The sequence below is a fragment of the Salmo salar genome, chromosome 27 (genome assembly GCF_965601325.2).
Source record: "Salmo salar chromosome 27, fSalSal1, whole genome shotgun sequence".
NCBI classification, from domain to species: Eukaryota; Metazoa; Chordata; class Actinopteri; order Salmoniformes; family Salmonidae; genus Salmo; species Salmo salar.
This window is the reverse complement of record NC_138317.1, coordinates 27,579,576-27,603,624: the sequence shown is the minus strand read 5'-3', so window position 1 is coordinate 27,603,624 and position 24,049 is coordinate 27,579,576. Positions and strand designations below refer to the sequence as shown.

Sequence of the window (24,049 nt, the reverse complement as noted above, 5' to 3'; positions counted from 1 at the left end):
GAAGCAAACTTATCCTAAAATGAATCAATACTAATTGCACTGTACCGTTAGTGCAATTTGAACACATGCATTCTGATACAAGATCAGTACACAGAAACCATAATGGATTTACTACTTAAAATGACAGGCAACAAAAGCATTCATTAAATGAGCTGGCATACCAGGCCAAGCATTAACTTTTAACCCTATGAGCCTCCATCAATCTTTAGTAACGAGACGCTCAGTCATCTAACCCCATATCTTTATCTGACCTTTCAGTTGTGACTGTCCCCATTGAGAATTGAGAAGGGGTGAAAGGGGGTAACTTGAACAGCCAAAGCCAATCAAATCAATGAACACATGCTTGTTTAAAAAAAAAAAAAAAACTTTATTAATACTTTTCTAGTTCAAAGAAATACAATATAAAAAGACAGTTCTTTCTACATTTGCAGAGCATAGTTTTTGCTTCAGAAAACAGAAACAAATCCTACTTGAACAAAGTGATCAAATAATCAATCCCCTGCAGTGACTATGTGCCAAATGGTGTCAGCAATAAAGACAACATATTCCTCATCTTTAAAACGAAGAAAGTCTGTGCAAAGAAAGAATGCATATCAAAACACAATGTCGTTGTCTCAAATGGCACCCTATTCCTAAACAGTGCACTAATTTCAACCAGAGTGCTATGGGCTCTGGTCAAAAGTAGTGCACTGCATAGGGAATAGGGTGCTACTTGAGACGCAAGCCAGTGTTGCTACATTAAGGCAAAACCCTATGGATAAAACACTGGGGAAGTTTCCTTGGTAAAGTGACAGTGTATTCATTCTTCCACCCCCCCCCCCCCCCCCAAAAAAAACTCAAAAAGCAGCTCGTATTGCACTGACAGATCGACTAGTACCCTTTAATAATAAAATCATAAGGAACTCCCTAGTTGACCACATAGAACAGAAGTTGAGGAAGGACACACACACCGCTACACAGTAGAGGCTGAAAAACAGTAGCCTGGTCCCAGAACTGTTTGTGCTGTATAGCTAACTCCTACAATCTGGGTTAGTTAAACAACACAAGTCGATCTGGGATCAGGTTAAAAAAAAACAGCCTTACTAATAAATAATCACAGATCACTTATTGAGCAAAAGAATACAGGGAGCATCTTATTTTGGGGCCTCCATTTGTGAAGGTTCTGTTATGGGATAGAATGCTGAATGGCTGGAGCCCATAGAGTTCTGTATGAATCTGGTATTTTTTCACAAGAGTGGAGTTACTTTATATGACCCATTGGGAATGAACTAGGAGATTCAACCATTATCTTTCCCTGTCAGAGTTCTGGTTTGGTTCCAGAACCCTGTCACTCATATACACATTAATACCGGGCTTATCGTCAAGACTTCCCCTTGGCTACATCCCAAATTGCACCCCTTCCCTGCAAAGTGCACTACTGGTCAAAAGTGGTGCACTACTGTACATAGGGAATAGGGTGCCTTTTGGGACAATGCTTCTCTAAAATCAGAATGCAGTGCTGTACCAGGGCCAGATTCCAACCCCCAAATAACTTCTCATTGGCATGGAAACAGAACAAAAAAAATGCATTTCACTCCATTAGAACCATTAAATGAGATTCTGAAAGCTTAAAACGAAGAAACTTAAAAAATGCAAATATACTTATAAAACAACTGAACGATTATGTACGTTGCCTACTATTCTCCTAAAACACAGAATTCCCTCATATTGTACAAGCGTTGCAGGTTATGAGCCCAATAGATAATTCACATTCTGTACACGCATATGGAGCAAAAAAACAAACAAAAGCACAATCCAAATGAAATAAATCAGATCCCACCGCTACTGCTGATCAAATCAACAGCTGCAGTTCAATTAAGAAAATATAATAGGCAATAACCCTAAAATTAAAATGGAGGGGTGGAAATTCAAAATCACAAATCCATCATTGGTTTAAAAAAATAAATATCGACAGTGGAAAAATACCACTGTCAGAATGGTAAGGTGATAAACAAACAAACAGAAGCAGAAACCGTGGTGTTGGGACTGGACTGTGTCTGGAATGGCACCATATTCCCTAATTAGTGCATTACTGTGGACAGCACTATGTAGGGTGCCAGGGTGCTATTTGGGACACAGTCTGGAATTAGTGGAGTGGTTTATGTCTCAGTCTGGTAGATCTTGTTGGAGTCGTGGTGGTTGTTGGTGTTGCTATTGGAGTGGTCCTTGGTGTGGCAGGTATATGCTAGCCCACTTATAGCTCTGTGGACGGGGCTGCTATCGTCGTCGTGGGAGGTGTTGCTGAGGTTTAGGAGACTGGTGCAGGTGGGCAGGTAGACATGCTGCACGTGTTCCACCTCAGATCGACACACCGGACACAACTGGGGAGAGATAATTGAATGTCAACACAAGACTAGCTGTCACTTGTTAAGTTACAGATATGGAACAGGTCAAATATATCAAAGAACGTGAAGACATGGCTGTCAGTGGTTTGTTAAAGCAATGGCACTGTTACTACGGTCTTTGGACCACTGTGTGCAACAAGTACTGCACAATGTAGATCCACACACCGCTTCAAAGGGTTCACACACCGCTTCAAAGGGTTCACACACCACACTATTTACCAGTGGAAGCTGTTGAGGGGAGGACGGCTCAGAGTAATGGCTGGAATGGAGTGGAATGGCTGGAATGGAGTGAATGGAATAAACCACACGAAACCATGTATTTGATACCATTCCATTTACGCCAATATTATGAGCCGTCCTCCCCTCAGCAGCCACTGGTATTTACAGTGTTTTGGTTGTTCACGTGTGAGTCACACTCATTCCATAAAAGCATAAATACCCACCACAAGCCCTGGGCTGCAGAATGGACCAGGCAGCCAGAGTCTCAGAATCATATTTAAGACATCCAGAACAGACTAATTATACTAACCAGTCTGTCAGTGACAGTGAAGAGTAGTGGAATAACACTCCAATTTAATTTAACCAGTCAATTGTATTATAGCCGTGTGAAAGCCTGTTAACCAACCCGGGACCACTAGATGGAATTATCCACGATACACTTTTCAGAAAAGGCTATGGGGGCGGCCATGTTGGAATGATTTTTTTCTCCCCGGAATGTTCTCCCTGCGTGTCAGTTCTCTCCTCTCACTGTGTTTGGGTCCAGCCACACAAAACTACACATTTCCCTGTGGATTTAGTGGAATAGACATTTGCTGGGCTGCTGCCGGCAGCTTTAATCCACAGCCGCTAATTCACCATCTGCGACGGCAGTTCAAGCTAAATTTAGGAGATTAGTGGGAGGGCCAATCAGGTGAGCTGAACCCATACATGAGCAAAATACTGGATCGGTTTTTAAAAGTCATAAAATGGATATGAGAGAAAGAGAGGTTACTGCTCAGAGGGATAGTGACTCAGGAGAAAAGTCAATTATTCTCCTTGAATCTGTGCTCTGCCACTCATGGTATTACACAGCTAGGACCCTAGAGTGTGCTTGTTGTGTTGTGCCAAGGACTACCAGAAAAGGAAGACATTAAACCTAGCGAGACAGCTTTCGTATTCTGGGGGTAGATGGTAGTGGTGGCATCCAAATGTTGAGTTGACCAAAAACTATTTTTTTAAAATCTGTGCATAGGTTAGTGTTCATTGACTAGTAGTTGTTTCTCAATTTGACCAAAACCAACATGCACAACATTCAATCATTTACAAGCATTCACTTTCGTCTCAGTCTCCTCACCGGTAGTTGGTTGGCGCAGGTCTGGCAGCATACCATGTGTCCACAGGGGCAGAAGGCTGCGTCTATCTCCTCCTCACAGCACAGCATACACAGCAGAGCCTCTCTGAGCTTCTCTAGTCTCTCCAGCAGTGCCCTGCTCTGCTGGCAGCTGCCACAGTCCTCCCCCATCCCCTCCCCCTGGCCACGAAGGGGACTGTGCCCCGATGGCGTCCTCTCGCCGCCCGTCCCCGCAGCACGTGCCACCAGGTCCACGATGCCGGCGTTGTAGAGTGCCCGGCGTGCGTAGTCGTATACCTCCTTGGAGGTGCGTCGGATGTCGAAGACGTACTTCTTGCCCAGGTTGATGTTCTCATTGAGGAAGAGAGACGCCAGGTGGCCCTTGAAGTCACGGCTGTACTGCATCATCACCGCGCTGGTCACCGTGTCACACCTGGAGGAGAAAGCGAGACGTTATTAACCAAGAAGTCAATCTAATTATTATTATTTATTTATATATATATTTTTAAATCGGTCAATTGAATGTTGGACAATTTTTTTTTATCAATTGATTTCTCAATTCTCCACTTTGACTCATACTATACATGGGATTGATCATGTTTAATAGCAGTAAAGGACTAGAAATCCTCTAAATCTGATCCAGAAACAGTTACTACATTAATCTCAAGTACAAGCCCATCTGCACAACCTGGGGAAGACATGGTGAAAAATTCTGAACCCCCCCACACACACACACACACACTAGAGAGGTAATCTTTGTGACTATTATAACCCAGCTGTGAACAATCTCATTGCTCTGCAGTAGGCTAATTTAAATGGCTGACCTTCATTTTTCCAGGAAGAATAAAGCACTTTTTCATTAATATCAACACCATTACAGTCTATGGCTTTACCAATCCCTTCAGACCAAGAACATGTAAAAGGAATTGGTATATAGTGGCTTCAACAAACGGACCATAGCATAGTCTCAGTGAATGTGTACAACTGCAGTTCAAGATGCATATTCAGCGAGCAGCACGCCATGTTAAACAGAGCAAAATGTTGAGTGAAAGTGATTTAGAAGTCCTGATAGGTCAGGTTCCCTCAATGGGGAAGTAAAATGCTTGACTGGTTAGCTGCCCCCCAAGGCAGTAGAACGCTAAAGTGCTGTAGGAGCGTTGTGTATTCTGAGGGCCGTAAAGTCGGCTGAATAAGTGACAGAATACCATTTAGAGAGGACGCTCCAGTTGGTAGTGTAAATAAACATGTTGTCAATACATTAGCATGACAGTGCAGCCCGTGGGTGGTTGTCAGTGTTTGTGGCTCTATACTATACTCAGAAGCACTCCTTTCAACCCTACTAAATAGTTAGCGGAGAAGCCAGTCCCTAAAAGGTTTCATCATGGAACATTTGATCAATAATGCCTTGGATCACTTGGTGATCAAATCTAACTGCACAATTATGATGACTATATGTGGAGTGCACTGTATAATTGGACTGCATGACTGTGTTTTGGCTCCCCGCAAGTGGATCCTCTCCTGTCCCCTCACCTGTAGAAGGCATGCGTCTCTGTGATGGCCCGGTACAGTCCGCTGGCAGCCCGGTTGCTGATTAGCTTGAATAGCAGAACCACACTATCGCTGGTATCCTTGATCACCGTCAGGTAAACACTCTTCCCTGACTGGGTGGCTATTTGGATTATGGGATAGCTGATCCTAGAATGGATAAAGAAAAGTTGAAGGTGGAAACTATTCTTTAAAGTAAAATCCTGTAACATTACACAATGTTGTACAACAACAATTTGCAATACTGTGTAATATTACAGGATTTCAGTTCCATGATGACAATCTCAGAACAATAAGAGATTTCCTCGAAGGTAAAGATTGTGGGATAAATCAGGTGGACATTACACTTCATAGATATGGACATTTCAGTAAAGTACAGTACAGACTTTAGTCTATATTATGTTTGAGCTGACTGCACAAGAGATGGAGCAGTTGGTTAAGTAGCCTGAAGACCCTTCATTTACCTGTTGACCAGGCTGAAGTCCTCTTTACAGACAGTGATGCCCTCTGGGCCCACACCTATGGCCAGCCTCTGTGCCTCTGCGTCCCTGGCCCAGTGCCACTCCACCCCGTAGTGCTCCAAACTGGACACCAGCTGCAGGGCCTGGTACTCCACTGACCCCAGGCTCTGACCCTCCAACGCCTTGTGCTTAGAGATGATACTGTGAAGTGATGGATAGAGAGAGACAGCAGTGTCACTACTGGTTCACATCCAGAGCCTCATTGCTTCAAAGACTTACACAGAGCCACCATGCTTCAAATAGTTAATATTCTGTATTTATTTCCTGTGAGGGCTGTGAGAAAACAGTACAGAAATCTTCACACAGCTGAACAACAGACTGCTGGGTGCTGCCTGAGCAGTCAGTCTGTCACCCAGAGAGCAGATTTTCTAATATAAACCCATCATCCCCCTAATCTGATCAAATAATAAGGGAATCAATTACTATAATGTAATGTGAGCCTCTGCTTGCGCTGCTAGTAGTTCTCTCCTCACTATATGTGCAGTGTGAATTAGAGTATGAAGTGAGCCATTGTTGAGTTAACATTACTCATGGACTAAGCCTTTACTTCCTCAGTTCATATGAACATTACTCATACAGCTACTGATGCACTGATGTCTGTCCTGTCAATGGAAAACGTCAATACTTTTCCTTTACAGACAGCTTTGCTGTTCTGAAACTGTCACAAAAGTGACTATATTTTCCAGCAGTAATTGCTTCAATATGGTAGAATGATATGCATTACATTTTTTCCTCAGGCATTGGAAAGCTGTTTCCAATCTTAACATTTACAGCTATGCTAAAATTATGACATGACACAACCAATATCTGTACTGTGTTATCATCCCAAAACATAAGGTTGATTAGGCGGAGCGAGAACTTCCATAAAATTACCCATAGTGCAATAGAAATATGCTTTCGCCAATTACTAAAAACAGAGCTGAATAAAATCACCAAATTGGCTATTATAATTTTGAAAACACACTAACAAGAGAGCATCATGTCCATATAAGCCTGACTAACCCAGTACATTGACATCAGCATTTACCCTCCAATTATGATCTCAGGTGGGATCCTAGTGTGTGTCCCCTAGAGTGTGTAAACACAGTGATAGATCCATCCTCTGACCTAGCACAAACAGTGCCTAGTTTAGATTGGCCTGCACCCAAAATGCTGCTTCTCAAACTGTTGATTTAACCAGTCAACGAGCTGCTGTGCTACTCCCTGGCATGGTTCTGCGAGAGAGAGACTTGTCTATTGTGGGCTTTATGGGTTGGTGGTAGAAAACGAAACTGATGTGAGCGTTGACTGCGCTTTTAGGTTTAGTTTCACAGAAAGGATTAGTTGTTTAACACCTAGTTATAGTCCTGGTTTTTATGGCTGTTTAAAGGAATGGGTCAAGTCAAATTAAATATTATTCCTATTTCAAGTTTTGATTTAGAGTGTTTCAGGAATATGTAAGACATTTAACCGGCTAAAACGCAAACCTGCTACTGTAGCTCTAATTGTCCCTTAGGTGTTCAGTTCAATGCCTGAACAGGTTTGGTTCATGACTAAGAAAAACAAGTGGCTGCATGGTAGGAACACGGGAGGGGTGTGTCTCTGTAGAGGGAACATTGTGACCATGTGTTATCCAGTTTGCGTCCAAAATGGCACCCTTTTCCCCATCTAGTGCACTTCTGTTGACCAGAGCCTATGGGGGAAATAGTGTGCTATTTTGGACACTAGCTAGCTATAGGGAGCCATTTCAGACACAACCCAAGTTTCCTCCGTCTGTTGCTCATGTCATGCTGGGTGACATCATGTGGGTCAAACTTTGTTGTTCCAATTGCAAACCTACCTCTGCTGGTGAAAAACAAGTGGGCGCATGGAGACAACATGGGAGGGTGTGCTTTCTTTCTGTAGAGGGAACCTTGTGAGCACGTGTTGTTTAAGATACAAATTAAAGATCACTTTATTGGCCAATCGCACACAGGGTCCAAACAAAATGTTACTTACACGTTTAACTCAACCCCTCTGAGTTGTGGTGTTATCCAGTTGTGTAAAGTACTTAAGTCATTTTTTTTCTGTACTTTACTATATTTCTAAAGAGATTTATGTACATTTTACTCCATACATTTTCACTGACACCCAAAAGTACTGGTTACATTTTGACAGGAAAATGGTCCAGTTCACACACTTATCAAGAGAACATCCCTACTGCATCTGATCTGGCAGACTCACTAAACAGAATGCTTTGTTTGTATGTCTGAGTGTTGGATTTCCAAACTGTGCTGCTGTCTGCATTGCCAGTGTAACTCATACCAGGTTCTCATGGCACAAATGTTTATGTCAGCTGCACACGACTGACTGGTTCATATCCAAAAAGCAGAAGGCAAGGTTACGGCTTGGAGCAAATCAGGGGTTAGGGTGTAGTAAATTATAGTCTTTTACACTGAATTGAGCACAATAGGTACACAGCTTGGGTACCCAAGTCTGGCCAACGCAACAGAAGTTTATTTCATGTAAATTATGGTCATAAATGATTAAAGGTATAAATATGTTTTTGGATTAATTTTAAACATTGGGAATTTCTCTTTGAAGCGCCTGACTAGATGTCTGACTGATGTTGGATGAATCATTAACACCCACATCTGGCACTTGGTCCAGCTGGATTTTGATACTTCCATATCATACGCCTACCATAACATTACGGTCTACCATATCTGTTCACTAAGCCAGCCGGCAGGATTGGGGAGTAACGGATTACATGTAAGGGATTACAAAAATAACGGTAACTTTAATCCGTTACCAGCTAAAATATTGTAATCAGATTACAGATACTTTTGAAAAACTAGATGATTACTTTTAAATTCAGAAAGGATGTTTGCGGAAAACAATCTGACACTTCTGTTTACTCAATGACATTCAAATCAGCATTAAAGGCGCATGTTTAAGTTTGTTCCTTAAAAACATGCGTCAGAGACCACTATGACGACACACCAAACTTCAGACCCACTGGAATTGTGATGCAGTGAATTATAAGTGAAATAATCTGTCTGTAAACAATTGTTGGAAAAATTACTTCTGTCATGCACAAAGTAGATGTCCTAACCGACTTGCCAAAACTATAGTTTGTTAACAAGAAATTTGTGGAGTGGTTGAAAAACGAGTTTTAATGACTCCAACGTAAGTGTATGTAAACTTCCGACTTCAACTGTACATACATGCATACATACATACATATATCCATCAATTGTTGAAGAATATAACTTATAAATGCCTCATGAGCTTAATTCAACTGTCACACTCCATGAGAACCCAAAACAAGCTTGTTTTTCTCCAATATTTGTAAACATTGTAAATGTAAATAAACACTGTATAGCCTCATACCATGGTTAAAACTATAATGTTGATGTCATGGATGGTCAGTCCTTGATTCCATAGCTCTGTTTATTTATCTGACAGTGGTTACATTTCTCCAGGCCCATTCCTCAGCTTTTTACAAAAACAGAGGCGGGCAACCGTTTTGTTATTGTTTCATCTGTGAATTTGCCCTTTAAAACAGCTGCATATTATCAAGATAGAGTTCACCAACAAAAAAGGTAAGCAGGCCTATAGCAAATGCAGCATATGGCATTTGTTTTTCACATGTAAATATAACTTTTCAGTAGTGCTCAAAGCATGCCATTCCATGAGCACAGCATCAGTCCTCCATTACAACAAAATCCTAAACAACACAGTAGGGCTGGCTAAATCCTTAGTTTTGGGGTTATGCTCAGGTAAAACAATTTGGCTAATCTATACTTCTATAAATCCTATTCTTAAAGATCAAGGAGTATAACATTTATTGGAATGACTGGAATTCTGATAGACTTTGGTTTTTAATCTAAAGATATAATTTAATCGTATTACTTTATGTAGTAGAAAGTGATGGGTTAGAAGAGGCCTACATAACCAACCCATTAAGTAAAATGTAACATCCATTTATGGCCAGCTATGTAAACTTTTACATAGATTTATCTTGCAATTGGTAACATACATTTTTGTCTTCTTCTAATACCTCTCAAGAGGAAAGTAATCTAAAAGTAACCGAATGTAATCAGATTACATTACTGAGTCGGGGTAATCCAAAAGTTACATTACTGACTACAATTTGGACAGGTAACTAATGGATTACATTTAGAAAGTAACCTACCCAACCATGCCAGCCGGCAACCTTGTCAAGGGCAGCTTTGCTTTCAAAATTCCAACAGTGAATTCATGTCCTGCAAACTCCAACCAATTAGCATTAAGGCTCAAACTCAAATCCTTTTTTAAACACACCACAGAGGGGTGTGTGTGTGCGCGTGCGTGTGTCCAGTCTACACTCATCGTCTAACATATCCCCAGGTGTCCCCTGCCCTTACCTGTCGACTGTTGCCGGGCAGGGTTCGCTCCCACACAGCTCAGAGTAGCAGTATTTGGCAGTGTTCTGGTTGTAGTCTCTGAACTCAGCCTGGGCCAGTAGGGCACTCAGCACCTCAGCCTGCTCTGAACACATCCTCAGGTGGCCACTGTGGAGGTCCTCCTTGACATGCATGAAGAACACATGCCTGGTGGAGGGAAGAGAGAGGGGGAGGAGCTGTTAGACATGGACTGGAACAGGTGATGATTGGGGAGGAGAGGGGGTAGATAGGGCCTGGAACCAAACAGGTGATGGTTGGTAGATCAGAGAGAGACACAGAATGGAGCAGGTGGTTAGAGGTTGGGTTACAGACACAGAGTAGCTCATTAGTGAAAGCGGTTCCCAGTCAGTGTGTGACGTGGCTTGACTTTTAACCCAGTGACACAGTCCGTGTGTTCTAATTGCTCCATAGCTCTCATCATGGTGGCAGAGTGCAGTGTACACACACAGAGCTCTATAGCCATTATCATAGTGTTCAGAGGAGCAGCAGCTAGCCTTGTACACCTTCTGCATTGCCTGCCTATTCACTAACCCCAGTGGTGTGCTGCGGCACGATAAGCAGCCAGGTTGCTACTGCTGTTGTGATGTAACACTGTGGGGTCTGGGTACGATAGCACCATTTAGCATAGGCATCCCTCACTCTTTCCCTCCATACTTCTGCCTGGCTCATGTTTTCCCATTAAATACCAACACAAGCCCACAAAGACCGGGCTAAATCAATGTAATGACAACACAACGTTGTAATCTTGTTCTTTTGGCAAGGTAAGGGCCCTTCCCGATTGTCGGTAAACACTTGTTATTATGGCAAATTCAAAGTGTGGAGGGAGGGGCTATGGAGGAAAATGTGATAAAACAACAAGGAAGACTTTGTAGATCTGTGTGCAGAACACTGGGCTGCGGCGAGCCAAATACAAAACAACCAGAGTCAAGGAGGCTTTCATTGTTTTCACCCAAAGCTTTGTTTCTTGTTTATTAGTTTCAGAGATGTCGTGAATGATTAGAAGTTCAAGGTCAAGGTCCATCTGACCTATGTGACATGATAACACTGTCAACAGGAAAAGCCTATTCTCCTGGACTGTATTTATGGTTGGTAAAACCAGGGTTTCCCTGAGTTTTGGAAACCCTGGGTTAAACAATAACTACTAATATGACAGAGGCAGTGACAGAGGACTCATTCTCTCCCATCAAAAGGAGGGTGAACTAGAGTGGCCTAGTCTCAGAACTAAACTGAAAACTAGCACAAGCCAGTCAGGTAACCCTGCCTCCCTCCCTCTCAGATGGGATGAATTCAACTGGAGTGAACCAGACCAGACTCCCTTATTGTTTTTTTCACACATACCGTAAAACTTCAATAGCCCGGGCCTTTATTTGCTTAAATCACTGAACACAACAGGCACTTAGAGACAGGCTTCTATTTGAGCCAGGTGTCCATTTCCTTGATCCACACAGTTTTTGTTCACTTGCGTAGTTAATTTAATCCCAGCCTTCACTTCCAGCATTTCAATAAATATCTTAGTTCCCTGCACCAATGCGTTATCATTTACACACTGTCACATTTATTTGTATCTTCGTTTAAAAAAAAATAAAAAATTGTAATTATTATTTTTTTTTAAAATGGAGGCATGCCAACTTCCACTTGAAAGAATAGCAATTTCCCCATTTCTGGTGGTCTGTATTCCCGAAGTTGTTGACTTTTTGTGCTTGCCAGTTAACTAGCAGGTATCAGCTATAAGCAGCCAATGGTTAGCAGTTTGGTTTTAGAAGTAGTGGGGGGGGGGGATAAACAGCCTACCCTACCGCTCCGAGGCAGCAGCATGGTCCTAAAGCACACCAGTGCCTTGTTTTGTATCACATTCCAATTATAAAACTGTGTGGGGGGGGGGGTCAAAATGAAATTTCAGAATGTGGGGGGCATGACATGTCCCCCCCGCCCCAGTGAAGGTTTCACCCCTGATAAAAACTGATTGCCATAATGTTTTCAACTCATTACTAAATTATGTAATATAACAAATCGAAACCAAACCTCGTAAACAATTCATTTAGACCCGGCGTATATTTGAAACAGGTGTTAATTTGCTGAAATGTGTGCCGTTGCCCGGCTATTAAACGTGACAGACAGCTATGAGTCTCTGCATTTAATTGAAGTTTTACAGTACTGTAAAACATAACATAACCAGGCATACCACCACCAGAGGCAATCTGTACAAATGAATAACACAGAACTACACAACATCCATAACACAAAGCAATGGAAAATAGCACTCCCACCGAGTAAGAATGTGTGACAGTGAACCTTTAAAAGAGATGTAGTGTTGACTGGTCTCATCCTGCCCCCAGTGCCTTATGGGCAGGAGAGGGGGCATGGGAACATAGCTTGGTTGGCACTCAGTCTTCCTGCCTCCTCTAAACCCCTTGGCTTTAGCAGGGAACAGATACACAAAAGAAGAAGAATCACTTCAGGACAAGAATTGAGAGGAATATTACCATACAATAAAGGGGATCTAAACAATAGTAGCTCTAGGGGCATAATAAACAATCGTTTGAGATGGTGTTAAACAAACCGGCCCAAGTAGATCTATTCCAGACAGTCCCAGCCCTGGCCCCCTTTCCCTAGCTGGAACAGTACACATGGCTGTCTGTTTCCTCTATTGTGTTAGGTCCAGCAGCAGCAGCACAGTGATCAGTAGACTGCTACCTGGCCAGTTGGAAACAAAGGGCTGTGACTACCTGGGGGTTACTATAGGCCACAGGCCCTCCTGGCCTGGCTGCTCTCCCTCACCACCCAGTGGAAATTCAAAAGGACCCCTCCTTTATCACCCCCCCCCCCCCCCCCCATCTAATGCTGCGCTCTGGAGTGGTTTAATCTGGGCTTAAAACATGGGCTAGGTTACCATGTTTGGGTGTATACAGTATCTGGAACATTCCTCGTAGTAAGAAGTGCAATACTAGGTGGGTGTTTACAAGGTCATGGCCTACATGAGGTAATATACTGTACAGGAACCAGTGTGCACAGAGTACTGTAATGATTTCCTTCCTACTCTTTATTTCTTCCTGGCTCTTCCTGGTCGTTGATGCACACATGGATTTCTCATCTATCCCTGCTTGACCCCTCAACAGTCTAGCCTGTGCAAAGTCTGTACAGAGTGTAACATTGCATCCCAATTCTCTACCCTTCTGCCCTTAGTGTGCACTTGTCCACTTCCTTTAGGAGGAGAATACAGGCGTAAGAAATATGGGAGTAAACTCCCCACATGCTTTTTCTTGGCTCTTCCAGGTCGTTGAAGCACACATGATTTCTCATCCATCCCTGCTTGACCTCACAACTGTCTGTGGGTCTGCTGACTCCAGACTGCCCAGCCAGGGGAAGGGGGGGGGGGGGGGGTTAGTAGGTGTCCTGAGCCTGGCTCCTGGCTATGTGGGAGCTCCTCTATCAGGGGTCTGCCCCTGTCAGGCCCTATAGCACACCCCACTGGGAGACAAAGAGCAGGGACAAGGAGGGAGGCTCTGGAAGCAGCAGCCCGTTATGGAGGTAGACATCCAGGGCAGCAGGGTGAGTGTCTCCCCCTCTCCCCTAGTGCTTTGATGTGGACTGTGGAGGGGTTGTAAACTGGTCTGACTATCCACTGTGCAGAATGGTGACCGGTGCAGACAAGCTCACGGCTCTAACTTTAACTCCAACAGCGGCTGGAGGGCAGAAACGCCAGGCTGCATCAGGACAGAGAAGCATTACAGTCCAAAGGTGCCCAGACTGCCAATACCATACCAGTCACTACCCTGCCCACACACACACACACACACACAACATACTGGTCCCTACCCAGACACATTTCCACACCACTGCCCACTGTCTGTCCAGGGAGAAGGCCACAGACAGACAAAACAGCAGGGGGTCTCTCATTAAGCCTGTAGGGAATCTAATATAGGAGAAGAAAATCCTTGACCCCCCCACCAGCCAAGTTTAAATACAACTGGGAAGAATAAAGCCTCTTAAGACATTCACTACAGTCATCTTGATGAAGGGAAAGAAAACGGGGGCACGGAACGGCTGCTCTCAGACCAAGGGACCGCATGGTAGATTTACTGTTCACACACAGCGGGCAATAGATGACAGTGGGTGCTCCAACAAAGTCATCTGTTCTCCTGCTGGAATGTTAAACACTTCATTACATAGCTGGAATAATTCAATTAAAGTGCACCGTAGCCTGGCACGGCCGTAGCTGGGAGGAATATGGATCATTACTCCCTTTCTGTGACAGATGAAAGATGCAGGAGGAGAAGAGGGATTACTGACTTAGTTCTGGGTTTATTAGTGACATTTCTACTGTTTTAGAGAGAGCAGCACTGTGGAGTTTTAGATTGTCAAAGTTAACTTAAAGGATTTCCCCAAATGTTGTGCATTTCACACACTCATCTCTTTTTTTGTGTGTATTAAAATCTCTTTTCCTGAAATCCTGTCTTTACTTTTTCCTCCAGTGATTTAAAAAAAACCTTTACTGTTGAAAAGCAATATCCCAAGTGCAAACTCCGAGTACGGCATTCAAGGAGTGTGTCGGATGGGAATCTGGGCTGTCATCAGCCCCCCCCCCCACGCTCAAGGAACATTACAGAACGAAAGAGGAAAGGCAGACCCCACCCCCCCACCACCCACTTGTGTCATGTCATGACATACCTGGACCACCTACTGAGATGTGCCTTTAAAAAAAAGTAAATCAAGTGTTAAAATGAGGAGAACAGGGGACTGGAGTGCCACTGTAAGCTGCTGCTTGTTCACATGGCTAACTGTTTTTAATAAACTTATTTCAGAGTAAACGTTCTGAAAAGAAGCCGATCACAAATTATAGGGCAATTTGGTGAAACTGTCTTTGTTCTTCTTACCATCCAGGCCTGTAAAATAATTGTTTCAACTTGACTTCTCTCAGTAGTAAGAGAGAACACATTAGTCACAGAGCTCTGTCTCCAGAAGAATAAAAAGTCCCTGTGAAATGAAATGATAAACCTCTGCCTAGTTACTGCACCGTGTCAGCCAATGAGAAGTGTCAGTTTCAGAGCTCACAGGGCCAGGCTCTAAACAATGTGGTTTGTAGAAGTAACAAATAACACAGCCCAGAGCTGTGTTCTAGAGGTAACTTCCAGTCAACGAACTCTAGTAACCCCAGTTCAGGGACTAGTTTTACAGTCTCTCAATGGAAACATCACAACAAGGATGTTAATCAAATAGTTTAACCAACGGAATGAGAGCAATAAAAATGTTTTTTAAAAAGTGGGGAAACAAAACACTAAATAAAACAAGAGAATCATTTAGTTCTGGGCCGAGTGAACTCATGAATCCAACAACTGCCATTTTGAGGTGAACAAAGAAGCTAAATCGCCCTCTGGTTAAGGGGAGAGAGTGTTCCAGATTAACGGATTGTAGAAGGGTAATTAAAAATAACCCAGGCTGAGCCAGGGCGCTTTGGGCAGGAGTCACACAAGCCACGAGACCGCCACAGCCATTCTTCCTGGCTAGGGACTAATATTATGGGTTCAAATCAGATATGAGGGAAGGCTACTTGAGTTCAGAGAACTTAAAAGGAAAGTTAAACAAGTCTGGGTGGAGGACAGGGACAACCATCTTGTCTCCCCAACTAATCCTACTGGCTGCAATGCTGTGACAACACGAATGGTCTTAACGTCAGTGAAAAACATTTGCCTGGTGGTGAAAATATCTAGAACGTTCTGCTTCAGCAAACATGTAAAGACAGACACTTTTGGCAAAGACATCTGGAGTTGTCAGATCTGGATAATACAAACTGCTCTCCTCAGGTTTAGGGGGAGGACATCAAAACTGTTGGAGTTGGGTTGCAAAGCAGAAAAACATCTGACGACCTGCATTTGCACCCAAATAAAAACACTATCAAACTTTTTAGCAATTCCTCCTCCATCCCCTCTCTATGATAACGAAATTCACATTAGATTAACGTGGACAGCAGACAGATACAGTAACAAATCAAATCAACAAGACCTTGACTCAATTAACGGAGTTCTTAGAGGCAATGCATCCCATCAACTTGTAACGCAACCATAAGAACGCATGCTGCCGCCATTCAAAAACAAAACACAAAATCCAATTTAAAAACTGAAGACCTATTAAAGCTCCCATGCAGTCTTAGCGTACGACCATTTTTTTAATCACTTTGTCTAATAAAATCACTTTGTGTGTAATTTTTTTAATAGAACTCCAAATATGCATTATCATCATTTTCACAATTTCAGATTATTTCATAACAGAAAAAAGGAAATTACATTAACTGCACTGCCCCTTTAAGTATTTCCTTCCATTCTGAACCCAGCATTAGCTGAATTGACCAGTCAAATTGCTATGGTTAGGGGCTCCAAGTCCCTTCAAGAGATTCTCTTTCTATGGGAAAGGCACTAAAAACATTCCTTTTCTCATTCATGGCAGATGAGGTCTGTTAAAAGTTGTGCCCTCTGGATAGCTAACCCCCTGACCAACTGTTGACCTGATCAGAATTCTAAAACACTGCACAACAAGGGGAAAACATGTTTATTTAGACAAGCATGGAACACACTACCTCCAGGCTAGTGAGGGGTAATGATGCAGATAGTACACTATTCATTGAGGAGGACAAGTTTCAACCATATAATTAGAACAATTAGAACAGAACTGACATTGCCAACTCAATCTCTGAACCAATAGAAATGTCAGGAAGTTTCATAAAAAAGGGACATGGTTGTGATTTGAGCAAACAGCTTCTAAAACAAATAGGAAGTCTACTACTTCCCTGGAAATACCCACCAAATGCAGAAGTAGATATTCAACTGCCCATATCTGGTCAGTGCAGTGTACACACACACAAGGCTGCCTCAAGCCATGGTCAAACACCAGGTAGGGTGTTTCAAAAGCTACCAGGGCAGAGCGGAGCTGAGAGATGCTGGGATCTCAAAGCTACAGGATTAGGATGGGGGGTTTTGTTTGATGTTGGGAGGACAAGAGGAACTGCAGAAATCCGACCAAATTGAGCCAGTGCTACAGACGAGAGCCGTGTGTGTGTATTTATAGAAAGCTTTAAATGTGGGAATGTGCGAGTGTTACTGAATCTCTTTAGACCCCTACACACATACAGACACAGGTTAAACCTTACAATGGATCACCGTTTCCTGGGAGTGGCTTGCTGCACCTTAGGGTTTTACTCCTCGTCTATTATAACACAGAAAACATGGGATGCCTAAATAGTCAACTGTAAAACAGTAAACGCAGACTAGCTGATGTCTCTAACACTCAACCTCACAGTTAATAATCCCCATGTCTGGCATGGTTAAAAAAAATGTTTTTTAACTATTCAAGGATAATGGGATAGCAGCAGGATTTAGTGAAGATTCTGTAAATGGCCAAGCTTATGTAAGCAGTTTTTTATTTTAATTGTATGTGTGCCGAGTCCACCATATGTTATGTAACCGGGCTGAAAGAGGGCGAGAGAAAGAGGCGTGTGTGTGTGTACTGGCACTCTGAGGGGCCAAGCTTGTCTGTCTGTACCCACTAAGGACATTTCGCACACACACACCTGTCACTACCCACAGGTTTTCCTGTACCAGGACATTACGTTTTAGTAGTGTGTGTGCTCTACGATGCAGGAAAATCCTCTGGCCCCTGGGTCAGGTCACCACCCAGCACTGTTACTTGCCAAGAACACTCTGTTTTATTGGTGGATATTAGTTTGAGCACGTTCCATTGGTTTATTTTAGTTTCTAAGAGGTGTCCCTCACTAGTAAACTATTCAGTGGTCTCTCTCTCATGCACCTTCTGACAGTGTAACACTTGAAGCTATCAGCCAATGGATTCAAATGGAGACTAAAACACATGCAGATCAGAGATAGAGGGACACTAGTCAGAGACTGTTCTCTCTGCTACCGCACAGTAAGGGTTACCAGAGCGCCAAGTCTAGGTCCAAGAGGCTCCTAAATAGCTTCTACCCCCAAGCCATAAGACTCCTGAACAGCTAATCAAATGGCTATCCAGACTATTTGCATTGCCCTTACCTCTGGAACGCTGCTGCTACTCTGTTATCATCTATACATAGTCACTTTAATAACTTTGCCTACATGTACATATTACCTCAATACCAGTGCCCCCGCACATTGACTCTGTACTGGTACCCCCTGTATATAGCCCCGCTATTGTTATTTTACTGCTGCTCTTTAATCATTTGTTATTCATTTCTCATACTTTTTTGTTGTTGTATTTTGTTAAAACTGCATTGTTGGTTAATGGCTTGTAAGTAAGCATTTCACATCTACTTACTAAGATGTTCTGCCCTCACTATGAGTACCAACTTATGCGTTTTGTATCTATTTCTGCCTGCAAGCCTGTCAGTTTGTGGTCTGTGTGACGGGCAGAGGGACGCAGCAGTAGCCCAACGAGGGGAAATGTGAAAGCACAAAGAGGGTTAAGGCATATGACGACATTGTGACGTTAAGAGTTTTTACGGCTGTTGATGCACACCAAAATGTAGCCTTTACGCCAGCTGAACCGAAGCAAGCAGAAGGCTTTAAGGGAACCCTGCCGGCCTCCCATATCACTGTTGCTCATCTCGCTCCCTGTCACACACACAGAGGGAACAAAGACCTGTTTTCACCACAGAGAGACATGACCTTCCAGTAACCACTGAGTCACAAATACCACCACTAGAACAGAGAGAGTAGAGAGCACACAGCATGCTAACAGAAATATACATCATGAGTGTGGAGAGTTTCCATGAGTTGAGATCACCACACTGGTTCACACAGGCCTGTTCTCTAGAGAAAGATGCAGAGGAAGTCAAAATGGCCCCTTCTTTCCTATCTGAAAATCTGGTCTTCATTGTCTTGAACACCATCCAGAGAGAGAGAGAGAGAGAGAGCGAGAGATGGGGCCCCATCCTCAACCACTTTAAATTATTCTACATCTGGTAGTGACAGCGTGCGGGCCAAAAAATAAAATTGTTGAGCCGAGCTCTACCCACCACAACTGTGTGTGTCTGTGTGTGCGCAAAACCTTTGCTACTTTTAATTAAGACTCACACATTACCATCCCCTCCCTCTATACACCCCCCCCCCACGTCTTTATCTCCCCCTTTCCCCTTGTCCCCAGCTCCACACACACACCCTCTCTCCTCGCCATCTGTTAAAGACCCTTCTAATCTGCCAGAGGTCAGCAGTGGATGAACTGCCATGGAGGACGTCAGGACCCAATAGCAGACACACCAATAGTGTTTTCTGGCCGAGAGTACTTAGCGCCACTGAACAGAGTACCAGACGTAATTGGAAAAACGATTCTATATGTAGAGTCGCACGAAAATGTCATCAGCCAAGCGCTTACCGGCGGATGGTCCCTAAAAACACACCATGCCGAATGGCAGATGGACATTTGGTGCGATGTGTGTGCGCATCCTAAAACTGTCCTCAGAAAGACTGCTTTTTAGCTTCCTCACCCCTTAGCTCCCCTGGTCAACTCCCCTTACCCCCCTGGTCAACTCCCCTTTTCTTCCCCTTAACTGCACAGGCACGCTATCCAGTCTTAAAGACACACAAAGTCCATTGGGGCGGCAGGTAGCCGAGTGGTTAGAGTGTTGGACTTGTAACCGAAAGGTTGCAAGATCGAAAGACAAGGTAAAAATCTGTTGTTCTGCCCCTGCACTAGGCAGTTAACCCACTGTTCCTAGGCTGTCATTGAAAATAAGAATTTGTTCTTAACTGACTTGCCTAGTTAAATAAAGACAAATCAAATTTGAAAAATCCTCAAAGACAGACAATGAAAGGAAAAAGGACTTGCCCTCCAAGCCAGGGGGAGGGAGTTGTAGTGTGTACTTATAGTCCAGACAGAGACAGCTGGGAGGGGGGGCAAGAGGGATAGATCTCAGTTTAATGAACAGTTACTGGCCGACCTTGCCTGGAGAGTGAGCGAGAGGAGCTAAGAAGCTCAGGGGCTCAGTCCCACACAACTCCCTCTCCTCTAACAGCATGTTATCAGATGCCTTCCCTGGCAGACTGACTGGGGTTAGAATCTACTTTTAATGATACAGTATCTGTCTCACAGCTGTGGAAAGATATCTGATGATACCAACGTGAATGCTACATGCAAAACTTTACTGTAGGGGGTGGGGTTAGCAATGAGAGCAGAGCACCCTATTAATAACATCAAAAGAGAAGCTCTGAGTTGAGATTCTCTGCTGGTGCATTTCCATACAGGATTTACAACATATTTTTTAGTGCGGATGCATCACACCTTTTTACATACAGGATTTAAACCAGTGTTTTACCCAAAAGGCTCAGACATTACAGTTTCTATCTACGCGGTCCGGCACCCGTATCTCACTCGGCCATGGCTCCAGCGGACCTGCTCTCACCTGGGGCCAAAGTCAGGCAACTGGTACTTTTCAGCCTGCATTTAAATAACAATGGCTCACCGAACTTTAACCCACAAAGCAACTTTTGATTACACCGAGGTTGTTAATTCTACTCTTCACAAGTCCTCACTGTCAGCCCTAGTTATGGAAACAATTTCCCTAGTATAACACAAGGGTGTATACACTAGTGTAACACTGGTGTTACAGTCAAAAAGCAGCATGTCCCCCCCAAATGGCACCCTATTCCCAATATAGTGCACTATTTATGAACAGGGCCCCTATAGGGAATAGGGTCCCATTAGCAATGCAGCCTAAGATTCAGTCAGGATCAAGCGTGTCAGGATGTGTTGTATGGAGACTTCTAACTAGAGGACCTCTAAAGGGCTGGGAGGAGAGAACTAAACTAGACTCCAAAGGTCCTGTTATCCATCAGCCTGAAGTCGGTGTGTCAGGCCTTTCGCTAGAGATACGTTTCAACAAGTTTTTTAGAAGACTGGGCAATTTCTTCACTGGTTGATTTATATTAGTCTTTGTGTAAGAGAGGAAGAATGATTTGTAAAATAAGGCTGACAGAACACAGAGATTAGTGAGCATACTATATGAGAAAACGACACTATATAAATCCTCTTACATTGGTGTCTGAAAAAACTATGAAAACAAGTTTTTTTTGGTTCTTTCAACTCATACATTTCTTCAGAGTTTGTAGTAAAAAGCACTTTTAACATCTAAACAAAGTCACAACTGTGAGATGTGCCCTTGAGACTGTAAAAAGCCAAAACAAAAGAAACCAAGGCAAAAGCACATCAACAAAAGTGTTAATAAGGACACTTCTGAATGAGAAAAAGTATACAAAAGACAAAATAAACCAAAGTGAACACACTTCTTCATTCGTTTGAATGAGAGCCAGCATGGGATGTCTGGAGGAGGGCTGTGTAGCTTTCAGCAGGCAGAGGGACCCTGGGGCAGCAGTAAAGGAGTCTGGAACCTCTACAGAGATCATATTTCCTTACTGCCTCCTGCCCTGCTCTGCTTGGCTCCACAATGACCTGTAGTAACCCTGTGTGCTGTGGGGTTACTGTAGGCCGTTTCACTGTACAGCCAAATCAGGAAGTCACAACTAACTGTTGAGTTAGAGATTATGTTGTAATATGAATATTTAGTAAGTAACGTGCCCAGGTTGTTTCTCTCCTTTTTTCATTTTAACAAGATGATGCAGGGATGGAAGAGAATGACAATTGTAATGAGATGGTTAAATATGCATGTTTGCTCATGATGTGGTGTTGAATTTTGTCTGTGTGAGATATACATAACATCCATACCTAGTCTGTTCCTGGAGTATGAGATGTGGTTCCACAAAGAACTTGACTCTAAGCCTGAGTCGGCAGGGAGTCAGATTGTCCATCTGCTGACAGATTCTGTTCCTCAGGTTGAGCCACAGGTTCTCTCCCTTACTGCCCGAGAACTGCAGGCCAAAGTAGTCCACCTCTATGATTCCTAACTTCCTACACACCTTTGGAATAAAAGAGGAAGAAGTCAGTTATGGAGAAACCCCCCAAAAACACGTAAAAACCAAAGTAAAACCAAAAATAAACGCCAAAGTTGCCTAACCGCAGTTTGTGTAGGCCGAGAAGCTTACGGAGCATCTTCAAGAAAATATGAGAGAGTTTAGCATGTTTGTTTATTGCCATACATCAATATTCAGGCAGTAAACGGGAAATAAATGTGGATATTTTTCCCGCGGTAATAAACTTCATCACGAGCGCATCCCACGCGCCTCTCACCAGCAGCAGGAAGGAACGGAGTTATGTAACATCAAGAGTAGCCGAAATCCAGAGGGGACCGAGGGTGAGATAACTATACCGACTCAAAGGACATGTCAACCCGCTGTGCATATGAGATAGGAGCTTAGATTTGATTTAGACCTCATTAGAAGACAACGATTATGCCCTCTGACAAATGCACATGTTTACGGATTGATGACAAGGCCTACATCATTGGCACCATAACGTTTTGTGCACATGATAATTGATGTAACGACTTTAGTATTTATGAAATCTAAAACCAGATTATAGCAGTGTGGTAGACTACTATTGGATATTCAAGGTTGATTAAGTCAACAGTAGACTATTTTCGTGAGAACACCCATTGAAGCTACACAACATTGCTAAGCATGCACAGGGACCAACATGAACTGAAGTAACCTTTGCTTGACAAAGCCATATACTTTCCTCGCGACTAGACTACCAGGAAGCAACTCCCTCAGATGGCACCTTCATACTCATTTCGAAAATCACCAACTCACAATCATCATGAGTTGAATTGTGCCATAACTCAAAATTGTAGGCTCTTTCTTTGTTACGGAAAATGTAGCCAACTTGTTTCCAAACAAAGCAACATTGTTGCACGATTGAGGAAGTACATTTGTATCGCTGTGTGTGGCAATGTAGCATACATATCCAGTGACAGACAATGCTGTTTAGAGAGAACTGACGCTGACGACAGAAAATCTAACAATAAACAGGAACTTTGAACATCTAAATGTGGATTTCTCATCTCGGCAACAAAAAACACGTTCATGCTGACAAAGTGTTGCGATTTAATCCACATAAAATGTGCACTTGCAGGACAATTTTCACTGTAATTCGACAAATGTATCTATAACCTACAAATAATGTATAAACAACAACCCGAAAACAGAAAAATAACAAAAATAATAATTAAAATCAGTATCCACCTTATTCAGACAGTCTTCACCATTCGCCTTCGAATCAACTTCCACTTCCATAACCACCGAATCCGGACGGGTAACATGGCAAAGCATTTTGGCTGTCTTGTATTTTATCTTTGGTCTATACCTCTTTTAAAATAATAACACAACCACGGTATTCTTCTTTTGAGACCCTACATCAAACCTTCGTACACTTTCCAAAACCTCTCACTTCGTGTGGCAGCCAAACACTCCCTACCAGCGGTAAGCTATATCAATGAATTGCTATGCAAAGCACTGACTACTCCGAAACAGCCAATTACAATGCGTTTAGCATATGAGGCTTGCACCCGCGAGCACCGTCATATCCAAACGGCTAGTGCAATCCGGGATCCTTGGGACACCCCTACCCTAAACCCTAATTCAGGGGTGTCAAACCGTGAGGTGGTCCAGTATGGCTGAGTAAAACAATTGGCAATTTTTTTCCGGTGGCGTACGAACTCAAAAAACTTTAAAATAACTTAAACGAAATCGAAACTGTATAAAAATGCTAATGGAACTATATTCATACAGTTTCTTGATTGTCCAGCCCGCCAATAATCACTAGACAGTCAGGGAGAATAGAACATTTAAAAAATGATGGATAGATTATACATTTTTGACTATTTAGAGTCAAGGAAATATAACATATTTTCAATGTGGAAAATTTGTTCAACACCCCTGTCCTAACCCCAACCTTAAGCCCCTACCCTAACCATAACCATAACCCTTACCT

General features: G+C 43.0%; 1 protein-coding gene across 1 annotated transcript; it reads right to left on the bottom strand.

The window, feature by feature from the left end:
- Nucleotides 1-346: 346 nt before the first annotated feature.
- Nucleotides 347-23,579, bottom strand: LOC106588809 (E3 ubiquitin-protein ligase MYLIP-A). Its single transcript, XM_014178251.3, has 7 exons — nucleotides 23,302-23,579; nucleotides 21,887-22,077; nucleotides 10,148-10,333; nucleotides 5,724-5,921; nucleotides 5,245-5,409; nucleotides 3,718-4,147; nucleotides 347-2,360 (listed from the first exon to the last, which is right to left on the bottom strand). The coding sequence occupies exons 1-7, from the start codon at nucleotides 23,386-23,388 to the stop codon at nucleotides 2,139-2,141; spliced, it is 1,479 nt and encodes a 492-aa protein (XP_014033726.1). The 5' UTR covers nucleotides 23,389-23,579; the 3' UTR covers nucleotides 347-2,138.
- Nucleotides 23,580-24,049: the final 470 nt, after the last annotated feature.

Bases quoted from the DNA above. Each gene is read 5' to 3' on its own strand.
- LOC106588809 (XM_014178251.3), bottom strand. From the start codon at position 23,388: ATGCTTTGCCATGTTACCCGTCCGGATTCGGTGGTTATGGAAGTGGAA. The intron at 22,078-23,301 runs GTGGATACTGAT...TTTATTCCAAAG, and splicing joins GTGAAGACTGTCTGAATAAG to GTGTGTAGGAAGTTAGGAAT. The intron at 2,361-3,717 runs GTGAGGAGACTG...ATCTCTCCCCAG, and splicing joins CCTGCGCCAACCAACTACCG to TTGTGTCCGGTGTGTCGATC.